We start from the raw sequence: 23,803 nt of genomic DNA, 5'->3' as shown, positions 1-23,803 counted from the left end.
GGGCAGCCCAGGCACAGATACCACTGGAGCACACCTCTGCAGCAGAGGTGAGAAAAGGTGCAGCAGTGAAAGCAAAAAAACCAGATTTCTGYATTCTGCATTAAATATTCTTCTGGAGAAACTGATGTGTATCAGAAATATGTGGCCAGCAGGAGCAGGACAGGGGTAGTTCCTGAGGCACTGGGGAGGCTGCACCTCAAATCCKGTGCTCAGTTCTGAGCCCCTCACTACAAGAAGGACATTGCRGGGCTGGAGCSTGTCCAGGGAAGAGCAASGAAGCTGGTGAAGGGTCTGGAGCACAAGTCCGGTGAGGAGTATTTGAGGGATCAGGGGTTGTTTAGTCTGGAGAAAAGAGGCACAGGGRTGTCCTTGTCACTGTCTACAACTCCCTGAAAGGCTGTAGCTAGGTGGGGATCAGCCTCTTTTCCCTGATGAAAAGTGACAGGACAAGACGAAATGGTCTCAAGCTGGGCCACAGGAAGATTAGACTGGAAAAAAGGAAAWATTTCTTCAGTGAATGGCTGTTCAGGCACTGGAACTGTATGCCAAGGGAAGTAATTGGGTCATTATTCCTGAAGGTATTTAAAGATGTGTAGATGTATCAATTAAGAACGAAGTTTACTGGTGGACTCAGCAGTGTCGTGTTTATGGTTGCACTTGATGATCTTAAGAGTCTTTCACAGCCCAGATTATTCTGAGCCTGTGAAGCCCTCCTGTTGTTTGAGCTATGTAATGTAATCTGCAGACTAGCAGAGAAAGGTGAATATGTCTATGCAACCTGCAAGAATCAGAAAGGGCAGTAAAATACTGATTGTGCACTATAAAACAAATTGTGATTTTATTGTTGGATATAAATGAAAAAACTATCCAAGGTTTCATGCATAATATTTTTTTCTAACAATGCTGCAGGAAAAATAATGCAGAAAAGCAGGGGCTGAACAGGATAGGATATATTTTATTATTTTATAATAATGTTTAAAGTCCCTCATTAGATCCCACCATATTGTTCAAAATGGTCACCCAATCATCAATCCACCTAATGCTGGAACTTTATGATGAATAGTTTTGAAACACTTCAGTGAATGTCTTAATTTGTTTTTATTTTTAAATCCCTTGCAAGTTCTACTAAAATGGAATTTCTCTACAGTGTGAAAATTCATATTCGTTGTGCTTATTCTGACCGTTATTTTCTGCGGAAACACAATCCTTCCTCAACTTATGTCTGAGTACCTAAAGAAAAATGGCTTAAATTAATGGGTTTTACAATTTGTGTGTGACAATTTCTGTTGAATCATGTCTGTGACTTGCTGGTCTACAGAACATTTCATCATTATGCAATTAAAAGTGCTCAGGGAAAGACAAGGAGCCCCTACTGAGAAAAAATCCAGATTGAAATGTTGTTGCTATTAGCTGAAATGAAARACTATGAGAGACATTTGGATGGTATCTTTAAATAATCAAATAATACTTACATGATTTTTATATAATTTCTATACTAGCTTCATGTACTGAATAAATCTGACATTTTTTTGTGGTGCTTCAGATCAGGGCTGGGCAAAGAATGTTACAAATTGCACAGATGACTTCTGAGAGAAAGGTGCCAAACCACCATCCCTCCACGGAGTTCTCTCCCTGTGATGATGTATGGCAGGTGTTTAATGACAGTGACAGCACCTTGGACAGGGAGTCAAGAGGACTTTTCACGTTTACAACTCCAAGAAATGCACTAAAAACAACATTGTGACCTGCAGTCTAATTTTACAATCCATCTTGACCAGATATGGCATTAAATGTTTGATTTTTCAGTCATYGATGCAGTTCAGTGTATTGCATTACTGTTTATAGTAAACTTAGAAAAGGTTGAGCCAAGACCAGTTTAAGGCATTGTAATGACCTTCTCTTTCCCATTTAATATCAAAGATAATGTTTATTGAAGCCCAAATAATGTCTACACYTGTCTCAGTGCTCTGATTAAGAACTAAGGTATCACTTGCTGAATTGTTAATATTTCTTCTTATAACAAATGAACTGGTGTCTAGAGAATTTACAGCCCAAGTGATAACTCCAGGGTTTTGACCTAGATTGTAAAAAAGAAGATTAATARCATCAGCAGTAGCCATTTTAACTCTCATTTGATTTTGTGACATACATGGTTCTCTTTCTTCAAAGATGGTTCAAATACAGTATAATTCTGTAAATAAACATTATTGTTTCTGCCTCAGTTCATAACATATTTGAACCTCTAAAACATGGTCATTTCAGTGTCTCAGATCAAGACAATTTTAATTCAAAAATGTTCTCAACATTACAGGCTTTAAATTCTCTATAGTTCAACTTTTCTGTTGACAAAGTTCTCTGTTTATATTAAATAGACTGATGATAAGAAGTGTTACCGCAGCAGTCACAGACTCTTCTCTCCTATTCCAGGCTTATGCTGGGTTTCATGGTTAGCTGTGCTTTCTTGTCAATGTGGCTCAGCAACACCTCTGCTGCTGCCATGGTGATGCCAATTGTAGAAGCTGTAGCTCAGCAGATCATCAGAGCTGAAACAGAAGCTGATGAGCTGGAGATGTCTTGCTCCAATGGCTCCATCAACCCAGCGCTGGAGCTGGACGGTAGGAGCACGGTGCACTTCTGTCTTTGCCACCTTCACTCTGCAGTAAAGAATGCAACAAAATTAAAATTAAATATTTAGAGAAGTACTGGCATCATTGTGTGCTTCACTGTGAGACTCCTGTTGGATTTCTGTGTGTGAAGTTGCTCATGATCACAGATTAATTAAAGCTGAGCAGGTGCAGGAATGGCAGGTGGAGGAGAGGAGGGGAGAAGGGAAGGSGCTGGCTAATCAGCCTGGTGAAATGGCTGGAGAGAAATGTGACTCCAGGCTGTGGATACACTAAGGCTTAAATGTTAGTGCGAGAAAGGAGCTCTTTAAGCTACAGGGTTATGTTGGAAGAACAAATGAATCTAAACTAATTACCTACACAGTTGGATTGTAAATTAGAAAGATTTTTCCTCGTTGGAAGATTCAGATTCCAGGGCATAAGAGTCATGAAGGAGTAGGGCACAAATCAACTGTTTCTGAGACTGGTACTTCCCAAAGTATTCATGGGGTGATGTGAAGTAATTGCATAGGATGAGATGTGCTGATGGAATCTTCCCAGTTTAGCTCCCTTAAATGCTTATCTGTCTTTCAACTCTGTCTTACAGAAAATATAGGAGAATATGAAAAGCCAGATTGGAAAGAGAAAGAAAAACAAGTTAATGGGTAATTGTTATTAATTTACTAAAGACTGTTCCAAGAATTCATCTAAATGAACCCTAAATCTGTTTGTTAAAATACATGCTTTTGTTTTTCCAGATATAACAATGTGGGTAATACTGTATGCACAGTTGAAAAGGAAAATGAAAAAGGAAAGGAACAGGTACTTAAAGTGTCTTTCTATTACGCAGTGTAACGTAGTTTTAACCTAAACCTCACTTACATGCAACACCTGACATAGCACAGGTAGCAATGAAGCAGGTTACATGGGAATAAGAGATATACTTGTAGTCACACATACACAGTTTGCTTATGTAGTTACTTCATTGGTGGTTTTGTCCTCCCAGTATATTTTACACAAGTTAAAGCAACCTCACCAAAGCACAAACTCTATATACCTGTTGTACGTGTATCAGTCTATACAAAGGAAGTTCTTCTGTAAAGACTAAGACAGATCAGGAAAAAGTCTTCAGGGTTTGATCCTGTCTCCTTTTCCTTTGCATGAATAATTGTACTACTAGTGTAGCTGCAAACCAAAGAACACTGCAGAAACCTATATTGGCAGTAAATTGTCTGGCTCTTCTGAGATATCCTTGAGTTCTATTTTTGTGTCTGATGATGAGCCCTTCTTATATATTAATTGGTGTATATACTTTCTAAGCAGAACCTACCACCTGTTGAAGCAGAGAGAAAAAGCAGAAAGGACAAATACAGTGGGATTTTCAAAGTGATGTGCTTATGTGTTGCTTATTCTGCTACAATTGGAGGCCTGACCACAATCACGGGAACATCGACTAATCTCATTTTTACTGAGCACTTCAATTCGTAAGAGACTATATTATATTATTTGTATTCTTCTTAATCCAGAATTTTAACTTTCTTTCTTGAGTTCTCACATGGCTCCCCTAAAACACATTAGAAACCTTGCCCTTTGATTTGATATTATTTGATTCTATTGCTTTTCTTAATTGTTAAGGAGGAAAAATTAAATTGCATGGTTGTATTTGCCTTATACAGGGAAAGCCTATAAGTGATCTGCCAACATATGAAACAAAATGACCATTGTTTGGTTAGGTAGTGCTTTACTATTTGCATAGTTGCATGGAAAAGGATAGATTTGGCTGAGAAGGAAAACACTACTTAGCATGGATGAAACAGGCACAGTCTGGCTGTAAAGACCTATTATTAATTCCTAAATACAGCAGGAGGTAAGTTCAGTCTGCTTAGCAAAGAGCGTCAAGAGACTTTCAAGAGGCTAGCTTTCACTGCTGAAATGAGAAATCAGGGTCCATTAATCAACAAAAAAGTGAGTAATTTCAAACCAGTCTGAAACTTTGCATTCAATGGAGCACCTTGCTTTAAGGTTTTTCCAAAGCATTTTTTAACATTCCTTTTAACGTTTAAGTAGAACTGCTTCGAAAAGAAAATTGGCAGATTTCATTCCAAACCCTTTGAAATCCAATAGTTTTTGATCAACATTTTTTTTCTTCTGCAAACCACTCATTGTCAGAAAGTCCTACTCCAACTTTGAAATAGCACAAAATAAAGTGCAATCATTTTTTTTGTGCTCTGCCCATTATTTTGTATAGCACATGGCAAAATTTTTGAAGATCCGTTATTGATCACATTTGTAGTGTTTGCCTGGAAAGAGTTTACTGTTATTGACACTGAAGCACTGTAGAAACAGGATTATTAAAATCCATCACAATTTTTCATTTTCCAGAGGACATAGATCTAGAAAATAAGTGTGTCCTGTCCATCCCTGCTTCAGCCAAGACTGAATAGATTATCTAAAACCAGTAGATAATCCAACCAGAACTTTGTACTAGATTGTTTTTAAAAATCATTTAAAGTGATCATCTATTCTACCTGAGGAATATTTGCTCTGGAGATGAAAAATACCTAATTTCAATATTCAGATTACTAGAAATACTTACAATAATATTCAAAAATTGCTCTGTGTGTATAAAATTATTGTGGAACCTGATCACAATCAATTAACATTTGATAATGGAATTTACTGTTTAGTACAAACTTTTTAGTGTTGGTTTTGTTGCTCAATAAGAAATGATCACACATAATTCAGGAAAGATCAGAAACACTTTAACAAGTGATGAAATGTTGAATCGTTACTATGCTGATGTCAGTTTTCTCCTGTCTTGGAATTTTTAGTTTCAAGAATTGGTGTGGCTAAACATGTAATAAAAGGTACATAACCATGTAATGAATAAATTATGTCACAGCACAAGAGCCTTATATGGTTCCAGTTCCACTGTGTCATCATTATGTGCAATTGCAAACTAGATCATCACCTCAAAAAGAGAGTAGGGGTTTCAGGCTGGTCACAGCTAACACTTTATTTGCAATATATGTAAGCATCACAGTAAATATAGATCAAACCTAGATTTTGCACAATACTTCAGAGAGCATTTATAATAAGCATTTACAGTTTCACAAGCCTATGGGATCATCAAAATAATTTTCCTTCTTTCAAGACCTGAAATACAAAAGATTGGCTAATAATTGGAAGCAGTTATTAGGGCCTCTGTCTGGACATTTTTCTTTTTCTTCCATCTGATTTTTGCATCAAGGAAGGGGGCTGCTCAGGGAGACTTGAATTTTCTCACTTTTAGAATTAAAGCTCTCTCAGTAGAGCTGGAGGAGCTCAAAGGTAGTGTACTTTCTGTTCACAAAGCAAATTGGAAAGCAGGCTTTTTTTTACCCTGCCTTTTTGCCTGTGGCATCTACCACATTCAACAATAAAGCAATTTCTTTCAGAAAACCAAAACCCTTCTCCTTTTCCTAAATGCACATGGAAAGGAGATCTCTGCTTGAATGACCCACATCTATAAACAGTAGATTAACACAGCCTCAAAGAGACAAGGTGAATGGAGAGACAATCCACTTAGACATGAATGAACATACCTAGAAATTAATAATAATAATTTTGATTTTAATCAGCTTTGAATTATGGAATCTAAACAATACAAGTCTCAGTGTTTCTTCCACTGTTGTTTTCTACATTCATTGGAGCTTTTGCATTTGAGTATATTTTCTTGCTCTAAAATCTCATCTCAAAAATCTCCTTTCTTTCAAGCTCTGTTTCTTTTTAGTCCTAACAGTCCTTAGGCTGTGCATGGTCCTCCAGTGCCCACTGAGCTCACTTTAGACCCACCTCAGTCAGTGTCAGGTCCCCAGACCTGCTGCTGGTTCAGTGCTCAAATAACTGGCAGAGTTGGTTCCTGCAGTGGTCATGATGACCAGGAACAGGATGGGAGGGCGAGGTAAGAGGATACCAGAGGCCACCTCATGCCAAAGTCCACTGCCAGCCAGAAATACCCTTCTGCAGCTGTGCTTTCTGGCACTTCTCACAAATCTTTGTTCCTTTGTGAAGCTCAACTGACCTTTCTTTTTCTTTCATCCAGACGTTACCCAGATTGCCAGTGCATCAATTTTGGATCCTGGTTTATCCTTTCCATCCCCATCACAGTTATTATTCTGCTGCTCTCCTGGGTCTGGCTCCAGTGGCTTTTCCTTGGGTTTGAGTAAGTGAATGGTATAATCAATAAGACTAAAGGTTATTGATAGAAATGGTAATTTGTACCAGGAGTAAATATTGCATCTTAGTTTAAAATGATCAATAGGAAGAAAATGCAGCAACAGTGATTTTGCAGCTTTGATTAGTATGCCCTAATCTCCAGATGGGACAGGAATTTTCTAAAATAAGGATCCTGGAGTACTCAGCACAGTATGAAAAGTCCATATCATAGATGGGTGTACTCATCCCTTTGGAATATACACATCATTAAACTGTGTACATGTGCAAGACAGAAGAATGCTGAAATCTTATACATTTTTTCTGACTGGAAGAGTCATAGGAGTGCACCCTTTGTTGGAGTGAAGCATTGGTTTGAACACTTGAACAATGTCTGTGTTATAAACTGGATGGCTGTATTTGTAAATGAGAGGTAAAAAACTTCTGCTTTTTCTAAATTTAGATGTGATGGTATGGTAGGGTTTCTGTTTCTCCACAGAGCTTGGGCTTTTATGGTTTTGGAGAGGAAAATACTTTTGGGCTGATTCTTCAAAACCTTTTTCTCCATGAGTTCACTAACATCTGGAGAGATAGGTGGGGCATCAGTCTTCCACCTTTACATGGCTACTTGTGGTGCAAGCCATGAAAAATGAGATTAGATTTATGCAGACAGAATCATCCCATGCTTACCACTCTATATGTGAACATTTATTGTTTCATTTTTCTTGATTGTTTTGATAGTTTTAACATTGTGTAAGTGTCTTATCCAAGAATGAAAACCTGGCTGGTAGCAAATACTCCGCTGCTCAATATGCAGGCTACCTACATGGTACAAACTTTTTCATTCCCAAACAAAGTAAAGCAAAGGCATAGATGACTTTAATTAAATAGGTTATATATTTGATTGTTTCAATTAGTTCACATGATTAAAGCTTCATCCTTCCTGGGCAAATGAACTGGTCAATAACAGGACACATTTTGTTGCTGTCTCTGTCAATCTCCCACTGAACATCGTCACTTAATTCCAATATGCTCAATCTGGTGTGCAATAATTAAACGGGAGATACTGCAGTGTAAAGTGAAAATTTTGCTTTTGTCAAGTGCTATTGATAACTGGAAAGTTTGGACATTTTTTTTTTCTGGATGCACTGCTAATTCATTATTCAATGTGCTGCTTTACATTCCAGTTTTAAAAACATGTTCAGGTGTGGCAAGAAGAAAACAGCCAGAGAAGAGGCCTCATCACGGGTGATTCAGGAGGAGTACAAGAAACTTGGACCAATTAGGTATTTCAAACTATAAATCTGCAAACAAGTGCAGGTAAATCCAAGTGTGAATTCTGTAAAATTTATAATTCATTCTACTTCTGCTATAGCTACCCAGAAACTGTTACACTTGTCCTGTTCATTATAATGACCCTTCTGTGGTTCACCAGAGATCCTGGCTTCATCCCAGGATGGTCTTCACTTTTCCCAAAGTAAGTGATCTCTTTTGATACACCAGAAAGAACTATAYTGTGCCTTAACTACATACCTTCTTTTCTTATTAAATTTCAAAAATTAAAATACTTTCCATATTTCAGAAATATGTCAGGCTGGAGTTGTTGCAAACCTTTGTAGTGTATACAGAAGATAAATTCTAACAATTTCATATGTATGTGTACGCAATAGCTGAAATGTATTAACCCTACTCCAGGATAAAATGAAATGCCTCKTAAGAGGGATTCTGCCTCGGTTTCAGGCTTAATCTGGGGAGGGAGAATGCATAACCACTGATGCCACACTGACGTTTTGGCAAATTGACATTTCATCAAATGTGAAATTTAAAGAATAAACCTGATCAGATTTTATTGATCTGCTGCCCTTAGTGACAACACACTTGTATGCATATAGGGCAACATCCCCTGCTTTAACAGTTGAAATTAATGATATAAATAACTGTCTGTTCATACATATTATGAACATCATAGTTCAACTAAACACCACAAAGTCAAGAACTAATGTATTTTTTTGTCTTCTGCTGCAACTTCTCCAGGACCACTTGATTTCTTTTCCCTAAGTAATCAGTCAGTGTGGCAGGAACATATATTATAATATATATTACAATGCTATCTCCTTTTCTCTTGCTGTAATTACTGTAATTTCAGTTCTGTTTTTCTGTGATAAAATTTAGAGTTTTGCTCTGGAGTGGTGGGAAGTAGTTGCAGGATTGGAACAAGTAGGACTTAATGCTGTTAGGTCCTTATGAATTTAACTTTTATTACTGGATATCCCAAAGGCCAGTGCTGGACTAGGAGGGTAATTTTCCATTTTGTTTTCCTGTGTGTTTGTGATAAATGACATATGAACACACATACATCATGCCTTCTCTCTTTAAATTTATTTCCACCACTTACACGCCTCCCCAGTGCTCTTCCAAAAAGTCTGGGAGGCGTTGTCACAAGGCATAATTGTAGCACTTCAAAGATTTAAATGTAACATAAAATTATTATGTACAAAAATACCATTAAAAAGTGTATTGAAAACAAAGATGTTTAAAAATTTACTTTTAATTATCAAACAAATTGCAGAAGAACATTTGTTTTTCCCTTGTAACAAGAGCAGAGCTCTTGATAATCATTGTCTCATATGAAATGCTGTACTTTTGAAATGGTTTTGGAATGGTGGCCTAATCAAGCAATCAGCAAGCTAAGCAATCAGGCTGGCTTGGCTTCTCTTTCTGCCTCCTATTGACACCTGGTGCTCACTGAGCATTATTTAGAGAGCTACATATAAAACTGGAAAACAGGCACTCTAGACAACCTTTATAATGTTGGTCTTATGGCTCAAATGACTTTTTTTCAGTCCAGAGAGCCACGTATTTCTGCTTGAAACTGGTTACCGTTATCTGAGGATTTTGTTCATTGGCAGAGAAAACCAGAACATTCTCAAAAATAAGCGTGGTTATGGGTTCAGCACAGGGATGCTGTTTGTGGATGCCCTCTCATATTTTCCTTGGAAGGAACTGCAAKCATGTGTCATGTCACTTTAGGCTGAATGATGCTGTCATTTGGGTGAGGTAACCTAAAGAGAAACAAAGCTTTTGTTACCCACTTTAAGAGGCAAAAAGCATTTCTCACTATTCATACCTTGCCTGTTTCTAGATAGCTTTAAGGCATAAAACAAATCAATTAGGTCAATACTTTCTGAGCAACAAAAATTTCTCAGTGAGAATAAATGAGTGGGGCATAGGTTCAGCACAGGTGCAGCTGTGAGAAAGCCATACCCTTAAGAAAAAAAAACCCAAACCAAACAAGAACAACAGCAAAGAAATGGGGAAAAAAAAGCCAAAGACCAGGAACACAGTGTGTTTCTGTCACTGTGATGTCCAAGAGGCTTCTAGCAGTGCCCTGACCTGCAGATTACATCTCTGACACACTTGTTCCCTAAGGCCCCTGCATATAAAATTGCTCAGTGTTTTGGATTTAAGTACACAGAGATATGTGCACAACTTCTTAAATTTTATGGTACAGGAAACATCTATGAGGAAATATTCTCCACCCTTACAGAAATCTGATACTACTTACTTTCCACAGGGTCTTAACCCACAGAACAGGGAAGTTCTGTTACCTGAAAAGAGCTCTGACCTTATGAAAAGCCACAATGTSAAAGCCATAAGTAAATTCACGACACTCCCAAACTATTGCGTGGGTCCTGTTAAAGGGCAGTCATACTACTCTTGGGGTCTTAAACTGAAAAAGTTTCTCTGGTCCTTTATTCTAACATCATGAAGATCAAAAGACTTACATTGTTTTGTATGTTAAGCCCAGTAGGGACTTATTTTTTTTAGAACATGAATTCCCAGAAAGAAACCAGGCTTGATGTTGGGGTGGCAAAGCCCAGGTTCCTCAGATTTTAGAATTTGCTATTTTCCTTGATAGTCATGTCTCTTATCAAGCTAAAAAAGACAGACCCACAATTTGCTTTCTGTCTGAATATAGCTTCCAGCTATCTGTTTTTGTCTTTCTCTGTTGGATTAAAAACTGTGATAGGTGCTTTAAAAGCATATGTCTCTTGTAATTTTATCACCTTCTAAGATTTTCTTGACAAACTAAGTGGAATGCTTAAAGCTTTGCTTGATACAAAATTTCCCATCACTTTCACCACCCATGTTCCTGTTCTCAGACCCTTGTGTGCATCTTCACAGGTTACTGAATATCCCTTTAATATGGAAACCCTGACATTTTTGAAATCCCAGCAGAAATACTGATATCTAATTATGATACCTTTATACTTTTCAAGAGCTCCTTCTTTTAATGGCAGCAAATTTTTAATCCACGTTTCTGCTGTAGCAGTGTTAAGTAGAATTTTTTTAGGAGCTTTTAGCAGATGCCTTTCAAAAATTATTTTACCAGTAAATTTTTCTTAAGAAAAAAATGTAAATCAATTAAAGACTAATCCTTCTTTTGCTGTCCTGCCCTGCACCCGTTACCTCCTTCTGTGAGCAGACAGCAGGATGTTTTAATAAATATTGTATAACACTACAGAGAGCAGCACAGGGTAAAAATGCCTGTTTCCTTCCCATCTGTTGACAGCACAGGATCACACATCATTTCTGCTACAGAAGTTTCCTTCTATGTCCTGGCCTGATTCCAAGTTTAGGATATTAGCTTCAATTAGAGGAGTTCCAGGTTGGCCTTTGGCCAGGAGTTTATGAGCCTCATAAGAAACAGAAAGTTCAACCCTGGGCTGCAGCTCACCAGATTACCACCGATGTAGGCAAGCTGGGCTTTCCTCACTCTTCCTCAGATTATTGCCTGAATGTACAATTTTTTTTTCTTCATGGTTTATTGCTTTCTTTACTTCAAATACAAGGCCACTAGGTATTTTTGCCCACAGCCCTGTTCTCTACAGTGATCTCAGCTGGAGTCATGAGGTCTCCTGAACCTGAGTTTTTTTGTTTCCTTTTAACACAACCAGATTTGCAGTCTTATAAAACAGTCACATGTTGTATATGTAATTGTATTGCAGCTTGGATAAATGGACTTTGAAAAATGTTTATCTCAAAATTTGATAGTGATTAAAAAGCTTCTGTTTGGAATGGCATTATGTGTGGGTCCTCATAGTAGTTTGACTCATGGTAGGATGTCGTGTGTGTCCCWAGCAGGCTTTTTGAGAATGGTGTTTTGTGTCGGGAATACTAAGTTTTGTGAACAAAAAAATGCACTCCTCAGTTCCACAAGTGAAAGTCCTGCACCTGCGGAGGAACAACGTCTGCAGGAAGGGGGCTGCAGGGTCACGTTGACAATGTTTAAAACCATTGTAARGAGCAAAGAGGAAAGAGCCAGGCTCTTCATAGTGGTGCTCGGTGACAGCATGAGAGACAAAGGCCACAAACTGAAACTTGCTCCTGAAAATCCCTCCTGAACATCAGAACTGTTTTTTGCTTGTGATGATCACCCACAGGGGTCGTGTATTTTCCGTGTTGGAGATATTAAAAAACTGTCTGAACATAGTCTTGGGCAGCTGGCTCTGAGTGACTCTGCCTGAGCAGAGGGGCTTGGACCAGACGGCCTCCTGAGGATCCATCAGATTATCCATTTGCAGCATATAACTGAGAGAACATTTTTCCCTTTCAGTGAAAAGCTCTGGTTCAGTACAAAACATTAAGCTGCTGGGAAGACCTGATAGGAAGTTATTATTGGACCTACTGTGGCAGAATATTCAGAGAAGCATATGGTCTGAGGCTGAGAGAACAAATATATTGGTGTATTGGTTCAGAAAATCTCACAGAACAACTTGCAGAAAATAGAAAAAAATAACAAGGTTAAGAAAAACTTTGGTTAGCTTTCTTCAGAAAAAAATTGTATTCATTTTAATGATCATCTTGACTGAAATAAGACTGACTGGGATATGTCACCAGCCCACATTGCGTAACAGACTCAGATGGATGTGTTAAAATGGCCTTAGGGCTCAGCTTTGCACCTTGCCTGATCTTGGGGCTACTCTGTACAAGTATACTGAGGCAGTTTAAGAAAGAGTAGTGCAAACAGTTTTCAGGCACTGGAAGTGACCAAAACAAACATGACCCTTGTAACTGTGACCCCAGTAGTAACAGCCATTGGAGGATGACAGTAAAGCTCTGCTGCCATTCCGTAGCTGCAGAAGCATTGCCTTTTGTGAGCCTGCACACTGCTTTTTAAGGTCTCTTAAACTGAAYCTATTGCAGAGCATATTAAAACTATTTAATTTATCATTGAACTGTGAAAATTAATTTTTTAAGCATCAACTGTTCCTACTCCCCCTCCCCCTGCTTATTTCTGTGTGGCAGAATAACACAAGCTTACTCAAGATGTTTATTTATGAATTTAGAGGGCCTGCACCAAATATTTCTATAGATGTCAGGGGCTGCCCTTGACTGTCTGCCCACACAGACACTTTCTCACTGCCTCTCCTTGACAGGAGAGGGGAGAAGAAAAAGTCAGAAAACTTGTGAGTCAAGATAAAGACAGGGATATTTCTTAACAGTAACCATAATGAGCAGAGKTGATATGGGAAATATTAATTAAATTGAAAATTAAAAATAGATTTGGATGGTGAGAAACAAAGACAAAAAACCACTTTTCGCACATCCTCTTTTTTTTTTCTGGACTCGGCTCCTTCATTCCTTACTGCTCTACCTCTTTCCTCCACATCTAGTGGTGCAAGGCATGGGGAATAGACTCCACAGAAACCTTTTTCTGCTGCTCCATCCTACTCCTCACTCTTCCCCTCCTTCTCCTGAGTACATATATTTATGTGGATTTTTTTCTTGTTGACTTCTCCTTAGGTATAAAGGCTATATTACGGATTCAACAGCTGCCTTAGTGATAGGCCTCCTGTTCTTTATCATTCCAGCAAAAACCTTGTCTAGGACGTCAAATGGAGAAAACAGTTGAGTATATTTTGATGTAGAGTTTACTACAATAAAATATTTAAGATGCTATTGTAAATGTCAATTATTGCACTAGTTACAGGGATATTGTTAAGTACTAATTCTGAAGCATTTATAAAAGATATAAATTGCTGGGATATAAAGCATCCCTGGCCTGGAAGTCAGTGCCAAAACTTTTGGAATGTGAGCAGCAGGAGCTAGTGCTGTGCAGGAAGCTGCTGCCTGCAGCCCATGGACACCGATGGAAACCACCTTTCTCTTCACAGCAATGAGCTCTGAAATGGGACTGCATGGGGCAGGGCTAGGCTTATTTTTTTTTTTTTAATGTTATTGCTTAATTAAGGTACCATGTAAAATTGAAAACTACATGAATTCATTATCATGTAGTTTTTCCTCTTCAAGATGGACCTCTGACTTGTCCTCTTGATTCATTCAATTGTGTTGGTGAAATCAATGAGATGTGGAGGTTCTCAGAGAATGCAAGGTCAGAACCTAAATGAGTCTAAGTGAAACAGCATTTGTTCAGCCATCTGTCTGAATAGTGCMGTTTCATTGAATAAACTCATGTAATAAACTCATTGCTGTCCTACAGCTATCTTCCACATAGGAAAGGAGGGGAAAGGGGCCAATGCTCCACTGGTGGAAACTGTCACAGCTCTGATCTCTCCAAGCTGTGACAGTTTTCCCCAGCTAACAATCTGTCCCAGGAAGTGCAGGTTGTTCCTGTCACAGACTTTGTTCGTGTTATAATGATGAGATTTTCGTCTTTGATTTATTCCCAAGTATTTCCTCAGGGAGCTTATTTCAAGAACTTGTCAATATGTTTTAAAATGTTGGTTGGGGGGCTTTATTTTATTTTATTTTTTCTCTCTAGCTGTTATTGGTTACACTCCACTGATTACTTGGAAGGAATTTCAGTCGTGCATGCCCTGGGAAATAGCTATCCTTGTTGGTGGTGGGTTTGCACTGGCAGACGGCTGTGAGGTAATGCAATTTATAGAAGATACTGAACAAAGAGCGTGACCCAACCAGGGCAATTCAAACAGGCTGTGAATTCACAGTCATTCTCTTGTTTTAGCAAGTTACTCTGTAGCAACACGGAACAGGATAAATGTGACGGATATTCAAAATGTTCAGGAAGCATGTTTAGAGAAAAAGAAGTTTCCTGTATCTTCCAAGACATGCACAATTATGACTATTGTTTCTTGTTTAATTTAAATCTGATGGGGGCAGGAGTTGTGAAGACCTGCTGCTTCCAAAGCCTTAATGTCACAGGGATAATTCCCACATGGAGCCTGATGGCTACTCCAGTAAATCAAGAAGGTTTGGACCTAGACTCTCGTCATGAAGTCTCATATTACCATTTATATCATACCAGTATACTCATATTACCATTTTCTGATTAAGATTCCTCTAACCACCTCACAGATTCAAATACAAATGGATGGAATATAGTTTGCATGGGCTACTTTAGGGCACCACCCAATTAGAAAAATGGTCTCAAAAATACATGGTAGGAATAYGGAAAATATTTCAGATTTTTCTCTTTTGCAAAAATATTTCCCAATAAGCAGATGAATAAAGTCCTGTTATGTATAATTTTTTAAATTTTCCTTTCAGTGACTTGCTAACCATCACATTCTCACATTCCTTATTCAGGTTTCAAAACTTTCTGAGTGGGTAGCAAGTAAATTGACCCCTCTAGGATCATTACCCTTGTGGCTGGTTATCCTGATATCCTGCCTTATTGTCACTTCAGTAACAGAAGTAGCCAGCAATCCAGCTACCATTACGATCTTTCTGCCCATCCTATCTCCTTTGGTGAGTATATAAGCTTATTTTTAATCAGAATCTACTCTATCATCCATGTAATAATGCAGCTGCTCAAACAAGCAATTTTAAAAAGTCTCAGTAAAATACTTCATGCAGGTTATTTGCTGTCCTGTATTGTGCATTGGATACTTGGTTTCTTTATGTATTGCTAACAAGAGATGCTGAAAATTTAGTACAATTAGATAAAAGTTCATGTCATGATCTAAACCCAGACAGCAATCAAGCCCCATGCAACCTCTCACTCATTCTTGTACCAGTCCATTCCATTATTAACAACATTTCACTAAAAAAATTCCTCCTGATGTGCAACCTGAACCTTTCTTGGTGCAGCTTGAGGCCATTTCCTCTTGTCCTATCACCAGTTGTCTCGCACCAGCTAAAGTGAGACAGAATCAGAAAGGGAAAAGCCAGAAAACTCAGGGGTTGAGATAAAGGCAGTTTAACAGGAGAAGCGAAGCCCAATGTGCCAGAAAAGCAAAACAAGCAATTAATTCACTGCTTCCCATGGGCAGGCAGGTGTTCAGCCATCTCCAGGAGAGCCATCACATGTAATGGTGACTTGAGGTAAGAAATGCTCCAAACCCCGCCTGCTTTACATGCTGAGCATGATGCCATGGTCTGRAATATCCCTTGGTCAGTTGGGATCACCTGTCCCAACTGTGTCTCCTACCAATTTCCCACACAACCCCAGTCTCCTCATCAGTGTGGCACTGAGAAAAGTATGAAAAACCTTTGCTCTGTGTAGGTACATCTCAACCAGAAGAAAAACATCCCTATATTGCCAACACTGTGTTCAGCACAAATCCAAAACATACTGGCCAACATGAAGAAAATTACSTCAGAAAAATCACAGTTCAACATGTGAAAACAGATGCTGTTATCACTACTTGTGAATATTTGAAGCTCTTAAAAGGGCAATTGTCTATGGAATTTTTCAGTGAAAATGTGACAACCTTCACTGCAGGTTGTCACAAAGATAAGAGAGGGTTAATAGATGTGCTTAATATGTAATTATAATTTATTCTCTCCTTAGCTCAATTCTGTCTTTTCCTCTCATTATCTTTATCAAAATATCTGATTCTTTCTTCTTCAAACTTACTGATGGAGTTCTAGTCTGTAGATTTTCCTCTTGGCCAGCCTTGACACATACTAATGCCTTTTCTCTCAAAGAAATGTTACTCCTCTTTTCACAGAATTACAGAATCATTTAGATTGGAAAAGATTTCTGAAATCATCACATCCAACCTTTGACTAATTACCATTTTGACAACTAAATCACAGCATTGTGCCCCATCCAGTTGTTTTTTGAACACTTCCAGAGGTGATGGTTGTACCACCTCCATGGGCAGTCCATTCCAATATTTAACAACTCTTTCACTATAGAAATTCTTCCTGATGTCCAACCTGAACCTCTCTTGGTGCAGCTTGAGGCCATTTCCTCTTGTGCTATCACCAGCTGTCTGGGAGAAGAGGCTGCACCCCACAGCCYCCTTTCAGGGAGTTGTAGAGTGCGATTCGGTCTCCCCTGAGCTCCCTTTCTCCAGGGTTAACACCCCCAGCCCCTTCAGCTGCTCCTCATAAGGGTTTGTGCTCCGGACCCTTCCTCAGCTCTATTGCCCTGCYCTGGACATGCTCCAGCCCCTCGATGTTTTTCTTGCACTGAAGGGCTCAGAACTGGACAAAACACTCAAAGTGTGGCCACAGCATTGCCAACTACAGGGGGACAATCGCTGCCCTGGTCCTGCTGGCCACACCATTGCTGATCCAGGCCAGGATGCCATTGGCCTTCTTGGCCACCTGGGCMCAGCTCCCTCRTGTTCAGCAGCTGTCCACCACCACCCCCAGGACCTTTTTCACATCTTTGCAGCCATTCTGCCCCCAGCCTGTAGCTCTGTCTGGGGCTGTTGTCACCCAAGATCAGCACCTGGCACTTGATCTTGTTGAGCCTTATCCATCCAGCCTGTCCAGATTCCTCTGCMGAGCCTTCCTGCTCTCCAGCAGATCAACACTCCCACCCAGTKYAGTGTCATTTGCAGCTTTACTGAGGGTTCACTCCATCCCTTCATCCGAATCACCAGTGATGTATTATATATGAATTCAACTTCAGCATCATTCTTAAAGTGTTTTTGCATTTTGTGCCTGTGTAGTAATCGTAAGAAATGAGTTACYGATAAAGGTGATTTCTCACTGTTTAAACTGGCAGTTCTATTCACATTTCACTCCTGTTAATATAAGAAGTTTGTATCTCTGTGTTTAATTTGGCAAATGCATCCCTTGACAGCTGTACTCTCCTTCATTTTTTGTAGGCTGAAGCCATTCATGTGAACCCACTTTTCATTTTGATACCTGCTACCTTGTGTACTTCCTTTGCATTCCTGCTTCCTGTAGCAAACCCAGCCAATGCCATTGTATTTTCATATGGTCATTTAACTATTATGGACATGGTGAGTTTGAAGCAGAAGTCCTAAAGGGGATTTTTGACATTTAAAAAATTTTCTKCAGTGTCTTGATGCATGTTTCTGCTTTCTTTTTCCTCGTCTTTAGGTGAAAGCTGGCTTGGGCATTAACATCATCGGAGTTGCTGTAGTTATGCTTGCAATTATGACATGGATAGTGCCTATATTTGATCTCTATACTTTCCCAAGTTGGGTACCCAACATTCCAACTACAAATGGCACTGGGCTGTAAAAAAAAAAAAAAAATTAGTTTCTTTTTTTTTTTCCTCAGATGTGGTGAGTCACTTAAAATGCTTTTAGTCACCACAATGCCAAGGATCTACATTACTATAAATGCTGTATTTCACAGTCCCAGAGACTGATGATCCAGTCTGAGAGTCTAATCAGGAAGAGTGCTAGACTTTCTAAAGATCATAGTTAGATCAGGTTTCCAATCTAGTTCAGCTAGTCTGAATTTTTCTATCTTCATATTATGAAGGAAAAAAAAGTGCATAGCCATTATCACTGGCAATTTGCCCCCATTCTCAGGGTAGCATAATAATGAAATTTAGCTTTTATTATTTGAAATACAAATCCTTGCTACTACTTTTTTGGGAGTAGTCAGAGCACATATTGGTTTTCTGTTTTTTAGGTTCAAACTCTGTTTGAAACAGTGTTGATCACAAGAAAAAGATCAGGCAGGTAACTGTTCTTGAACACAGTTTACAGACCCATCAAAAATGCACCAAAAAATGAAGAGCGGCATGTTCACTTACACAGCACTTTATGTATTAAGCACCTTGTAACCTGGAAGGAGAACACATACTTAAGCATATGTTTAGTCTATGTCCTCCCAGGACTCACTAAAAGATGTTGTTGCTCTTGTAAAATAAAATAAAAAAATCTGTGGTTAGACATATATTGATAGATCGGAGTTGATCTATATAAATGGAGACTAAATTATCATCATACTTCTCTGCCAAAAGTAGAAATATATCCCATTGAGGAATGAAATAATAAAAAAATTAGCAGTCAGTCTGTCAATCAAGTGCATCTTTGCCAGGAGGCTCATGATCTCTGCAGGACAGATGGCAGTTTAAGGTTACTAGACTGTGTTAAGATTGTGATGTTCTAAACACAAAACAGTGTCATGCAGTCAGAATGTAAGCTGGAGTTCAAAGATATCTTCAAATAATGTCCTGTTTGGTTGTTACATATTTTTCACCACAAAAACTATAGCCTTACCTGCCGTGAAGACCCATGACAATTTGTAAAGATCATGTAATTAGTAGTCTTAACGAAAGCTGCATGTATTTAGATWAGCTCATGCATTGGGACATCCATATGATAGTTGTGAACATCAATTTGTCTTTTAAAGGTTGTTTCCATTTTTCTTAACAATAACAACCAAAAAGTACTTTTGGTTTTTGATTCATGGTTTACATTTATTTTTGATAGTGCATATTTAGAAGTTTCAGTCATGACTTCTATAATGCCACAATGCAGTGTATATTATTGTGGTGTATGTAGTTCCCTGTAGCTATTAGTTGTTGGTTCAGCTGCAGTGAATTTTTAAAGAAGCACTTTTTCTTAATGAATGGTTTTGTGTAAGTGTTGGTGTCTGTGCATGACACCATGCTTTTAAGGCTGATTGAGGCTGTTATCTTAATTTTTATATTCAGTGGCAAAATAGGACTATGACCATCACCGAGGCAATCAGGAGCTGCCACTATGGAAATAATGGTAACTGATCTCCCACAGTAATGATTGTGATTATAGATATTGCAACACTTGGCTAAATGAAATCAGCCCCAGAGGGAAAAGCTCATAAAAGTAACTAATCCAAGACACAAATCTTGGATTATATCATAYGGTATTTTTGCAGAGTCATGTGCAGTGCAGGAGCTCATGGCTTCTTTAGGCCTTTGGTCCTGCAGGAAAAGAGAGGAAAACCAGAGAAGGGTTTTTTTACTTTACGGAATCACCTTCTGATTCTGTTAGCAATTTCCCAATGATTCAAGAGCAGTGGAAACAGTGAATCACAGAGTATTTCAAGTGTAAAGAATCTCAGAAGACCATTGCATCCAATCTTGCTCAAAGAAAGGTTGTTACTCTATTCAGACCAGGTTGCTCAGGGATTTTAGTCATCTYGAAACTCCAACATGAAACCAAACATGCCTAATTTCTCTGGCTAATGTTCTCCAGGGCTTTACTGTCCTTGTGATGAAATATTTCATCTTCAAACAAACKGAAAAACATATTAATTTTAAGCTAATAAACTCATTACTTTCCTTTTTATTTGGGATAGGTTCTTTTCTGCTTGTAAAAAAGGAAAGACAGTCCTTTTTATGGCCTTATGTTCACTACTCCCAGTGGGTGTGGTATTTTCAATCTCCACAGATCTGCTCTTCAAAGTCTTATAATCATGTGGCAACTGTTGTTCAGCCAAAGAAAATTTGTTAGCCCCGTCTGAGCTGTCTTTGAGTTCTATTAATGTGCACAATGCAGAATTGGTTGTTGTAACCTCAGCCTTGAATATGATAATGAGGTCTTCAGGGGTACATTAATACATTTCTCCATTAAATCAGTCTTTGACACCAGTATTCTCTCTTCAAGTTGCCTATCTTCATGGAAGAAAATAACTATTTTGCACAATTTAAGAGAACTCTTCAGAAGTTGTTGACCATAAAAAGTGAAACAATTTTCAGAAAAGCTGAAGCTCAGTTTGTGCTGTTTGATTTTCAGCTGTTAATTTTCTTTACTTTCTGGTTTACTCATAGTATCATAGATAATATGACAACAAAGGCCTGTCATTCAGGCCACAGAATTCCCCTAAAATATTTCTTAGGGTAGATATTATGATTAGGTATCTTAGTAAATAAGAAAAACAAATCAAATTGTTTAATGAAGGATGCACTTTTAAAAACAATTTTCACCAAAACTGCTATGTGCAGTGATAATAAACAGAGAAAGAAGGGAGAGATTTGTTGAAATGAAACACAGGATTATATATAAACTGACTTTCAGTGACCAGCATCTTAATTGTGTCATAATTTACCAAATTMGTGGCAAAAGTAAATGATCAAACAGGATATTTTTGGAGACTCTGCCCTATAAGTAAGCCAGTTGTGAATAATAAAGTTGGTAATAGCGAGAAAGGAGGGCCTCACCAGGATTTATTTTTTGCCAGAAGTTTAGGTAATGGGTCAGACACAAGCTTTGAGATGAATGGTTATTATTACTAATTTATTTTTAAAGCTTTTAGGAATGTTTTAGGTAAAACTTAACAATTCTGCAATGCAGGGATTAATATTGCTCGAAGTTCCTCAGCTGAGAGCATTGAAATGGAGGTAAAAGAATTTCAGAGTGTGGTRCTCTGGGTACCCAATGAGTGGATTTGGCTCTGACTGCAGGACCACAGCACCATCCTGATCACCAGCAGAAACACACTCTTCATACATTATCACATTTATTTTCTTTGATCAGAATTCGTGAGTATTAGGACAAATCGTGGAAATGCACCTATAATTATTTTAAGAGTTGATTAATATATTATGACATGACCTATTTGTAAATTGGTTTGTGCGTAATTTTCATATAAAATGATGCAACTTTTTCTTTGTCTCAGATGAGTCTAATTAGTCTACTGTAATAACATATAAGTAATATTTATGACTTACTATTTATTTGTGGTCCCATTCCTGATGAATTAAAAGCTTTTGCCATGTACTTCACTGGGGATATGTGCCAGGTCTTTGTTCTCCTTTTCTATGGCCAAGCTATATTCAATGTATTTTCACTTTGTTTTGGAAGATGTGCATCTAGATTATCAGAAACCACAAACCATATGAACCCTGAAAAAATCTTCTTGACTTTTCTGTTTTATAATCACATAATCAGATCAATCTTGTAGCAYAAATCCCCTCGTGCACTTTTAAAATTAAATGAGTTTGTTTAYTGCCAGGATCTTGCTTGTTTAAAATCAACCAGCCTGTAGCTCAAGGGCTCACTGAGGAACAATGTAGCACAGCAGCTCAGGAAGAGCATAGCAAAAAAAAATTCCTGGATCTTACAACTTCTTGATTAGGTGTAGATACCAGACCACTTCTCATGTGAATAACAGCACAAGAAATATTCTTGCATGTTWTGTGCAGCTGCTGGCAGGGCTGGAAGGTTTCCAGTGACCCCTTAGATGYCCAGAAACCTGGTCCTGCCCCCTCTCCAGCCCTGCCCTTGGCAGCCACTGCAGGATGCCACTTGCTGTGATGGTGACACCCTGCTGCCCCAGCGCACCTGAGGAGATCCCACCGTGGTCAGGCCTGCACATAAATCAGATCACTTTGCAGCTATAACTCAGAAATGATTACTTCAGTCATCAGCTTAGCTCATTGTCTTTGGAAAGTTTGTTTGATGATTTATGGTTTTAACAATCGCTTGAACTGAACTCTTGTCAGTGTTATTCTTAACACTTTTGTCTTTTGTTTTTGGAAGCTGATGTAAGTTAGTTTACCTGCACAATGTTCAATTTCTTATACAATACAAATCTACTATTTCTAAAATAAATATTTTCTGAATGCTATGCAGTCCAATATTTATTGGTGATGAACTAACAAGAGCTAAAATTGTGGTCTGCAAAGAAAAGATMTTTGTCAATAAAAGTGCCTGAGATTTTTTAAATATTTTTTTATTGTTATGTCTCAATGCTTGATATACATGGCAGCAAAGAGTACCTGCTGAGAAAAATTTATATTTGCCTGGCTATTGAGAAAGTCCACTTTTACAATAATTTAAATAGGAGAACGATCTTTCAGCTTTGAAAAGCAGTTACAGTAAAAAATCCACTCCCTGCCAGGTTCCTCTACAAACACAGAATAAATCCATTGCAATCTCAAACTCTTTGAGGATTAATTAGAAATTAGAAGGTCAGAAAGCAATGCATATACCTATGCAAAATAGCTCTTCAGTGCCTCGCTTCTGATTCAGGAATAATCATTTTAGGCCAGGGTGCTGGAGCAGAGCAGACCCACAAGGACAGCTGGAAGAGTCACTTCCAAGCATTTGGTTTGGTCATCTTTCAGTGGAGGACCTCAGATTTTGCCATCTTCAGTTGTAGCAAATGTGGAAACTTGGGTGCAAATTTCAGATTGCTGTCCCAAATTTTCAAAATATCTCTACAAGATGTAGGATAAAAGGCACCACAAGAAGTCTAAAGAACTAGCAAGCTGATGTATCCAGATCATCCCCAAAAAAATCTAATTAAAAGCAGGGGCCTGAAACTCTTTTGCTCAGGCATCAATCCAAGAATGCTGCAGGGCATTTTTGTGCATCTTGCTTCCTTCCCTTGGAGATTTCMATTTTCATCCTCCAACGTCCTCTAACAACACAGGAAGCACAAAAACGTTTTTTGTGATACTTCCTCAGTTGCTGACAGGTTTGAACCCACAGCTTTTACATCTCAAAAGAGACCACTGTTACCAGAATATGCCTTCTTCTGACAGCCCTCATATCCGACTGAAGAAAATTCCTAAGTCCCAAAAACAGTTATAAACTCATGGCATGGGCGATCAGCAGTGAGGGGAAGCTGGGACCACAGTCACATGTGCCACTGTCGCACACTGGTACCCCTTCCAAGGCACAGGGAGAGACTTTCACCCTGGGAAGCTGAGGATAAGAATGTTTTGCTGTGGCTGGATTATGGTCTCATATACCATATGAGAGATAGAGGCACAGGGACTTTCAGAGATGCCTAAATTAGGAATCAATTTGAAAAATGGAGAGATTAATTTAATATTTCCAGGACTAAGCAGACAGGCAGGCAGATTCACA

General features: G+C 38.5%; 1 protein-coding gene across 2 annotated transcripts in view; it reads left to right on the top strand.

Moving 5' to 3' along the window:
• The window catches only part of SLC13A1 (solute carrier family 13 member 1), a 48,566-nt gene extending 25,934 nt beyond the window's left edge, over positions 1-22,632 (top strand). The window contains exons 5-16 of one of the 2 annotated variants that reach the window (XM_057378549.1): positions 2,428-2,615; positions 3,211-3,268; positions 3,362-3,425; positions 3,927-4,087; positions 6,688-6,807; positions 7,985-8,083; positions 8,173-8,274; positions 13,605-13,708; positions 14,584-14,693; positions 15,369-15,530; positions 17,849-17,986; positions 18,087-22,632. In XM_057378549.1, coding sequence (XP_057234532.1) covers positions 2,428-2,615; positions 3,211-3,268; positions 3,362-3,425; positions 3,927-4,087; positions 6,688-6,807; positions 7,985-8,083; positions 8,173-8,274; positions 13,605-13,708; positions 14,584-14,693; positions 15,369-15,530; positions 17,849-17,986; positions 18,087-18,230 — 1,450 coding nt within the window. In that variant the 3' untranslated portion in view covers positions 18,231-22,632. Of the gene's footprint in view, positions 1-2,427; positions 2,616-3,210; positions 3,269-3,361; positions 3,426-3,923; positions 4,088-6,687; positions 6,808-7,984; positions 8,084-8,172; positions 8,275-13,604; positions 13,709-14,583; positions 14,694-15,368; positions 15,531-17,848; positions 17,987-18,086 lie in introns of both variants that reach the window. The other variant, XM_057378542.1, reaches the window with a different exon arrangement.
• Positions 22,633-23,803: the final 1,171 nt, after the last annotated feature.

The sequence above is a fragment of the Malurus melanocephalus genome, unplaced genomic scaffold (assembly GCF_030028575.1).
Source record: "Malurus melanocephalus ecotype Western Australia unplaced genomic scaffold, MMel_1.1 scaffold_11, whole genome shotgun sequence".
Classification (NCBI taxonomy): Eukaryota; Metazoa; Chordata; class Aves; order Passeriformes; family Maluridae; genus Malurus; species Malurus melanocephalus.
This window is presented reverse-complemented; position numbering and strand designations above follow the sequence as displayed.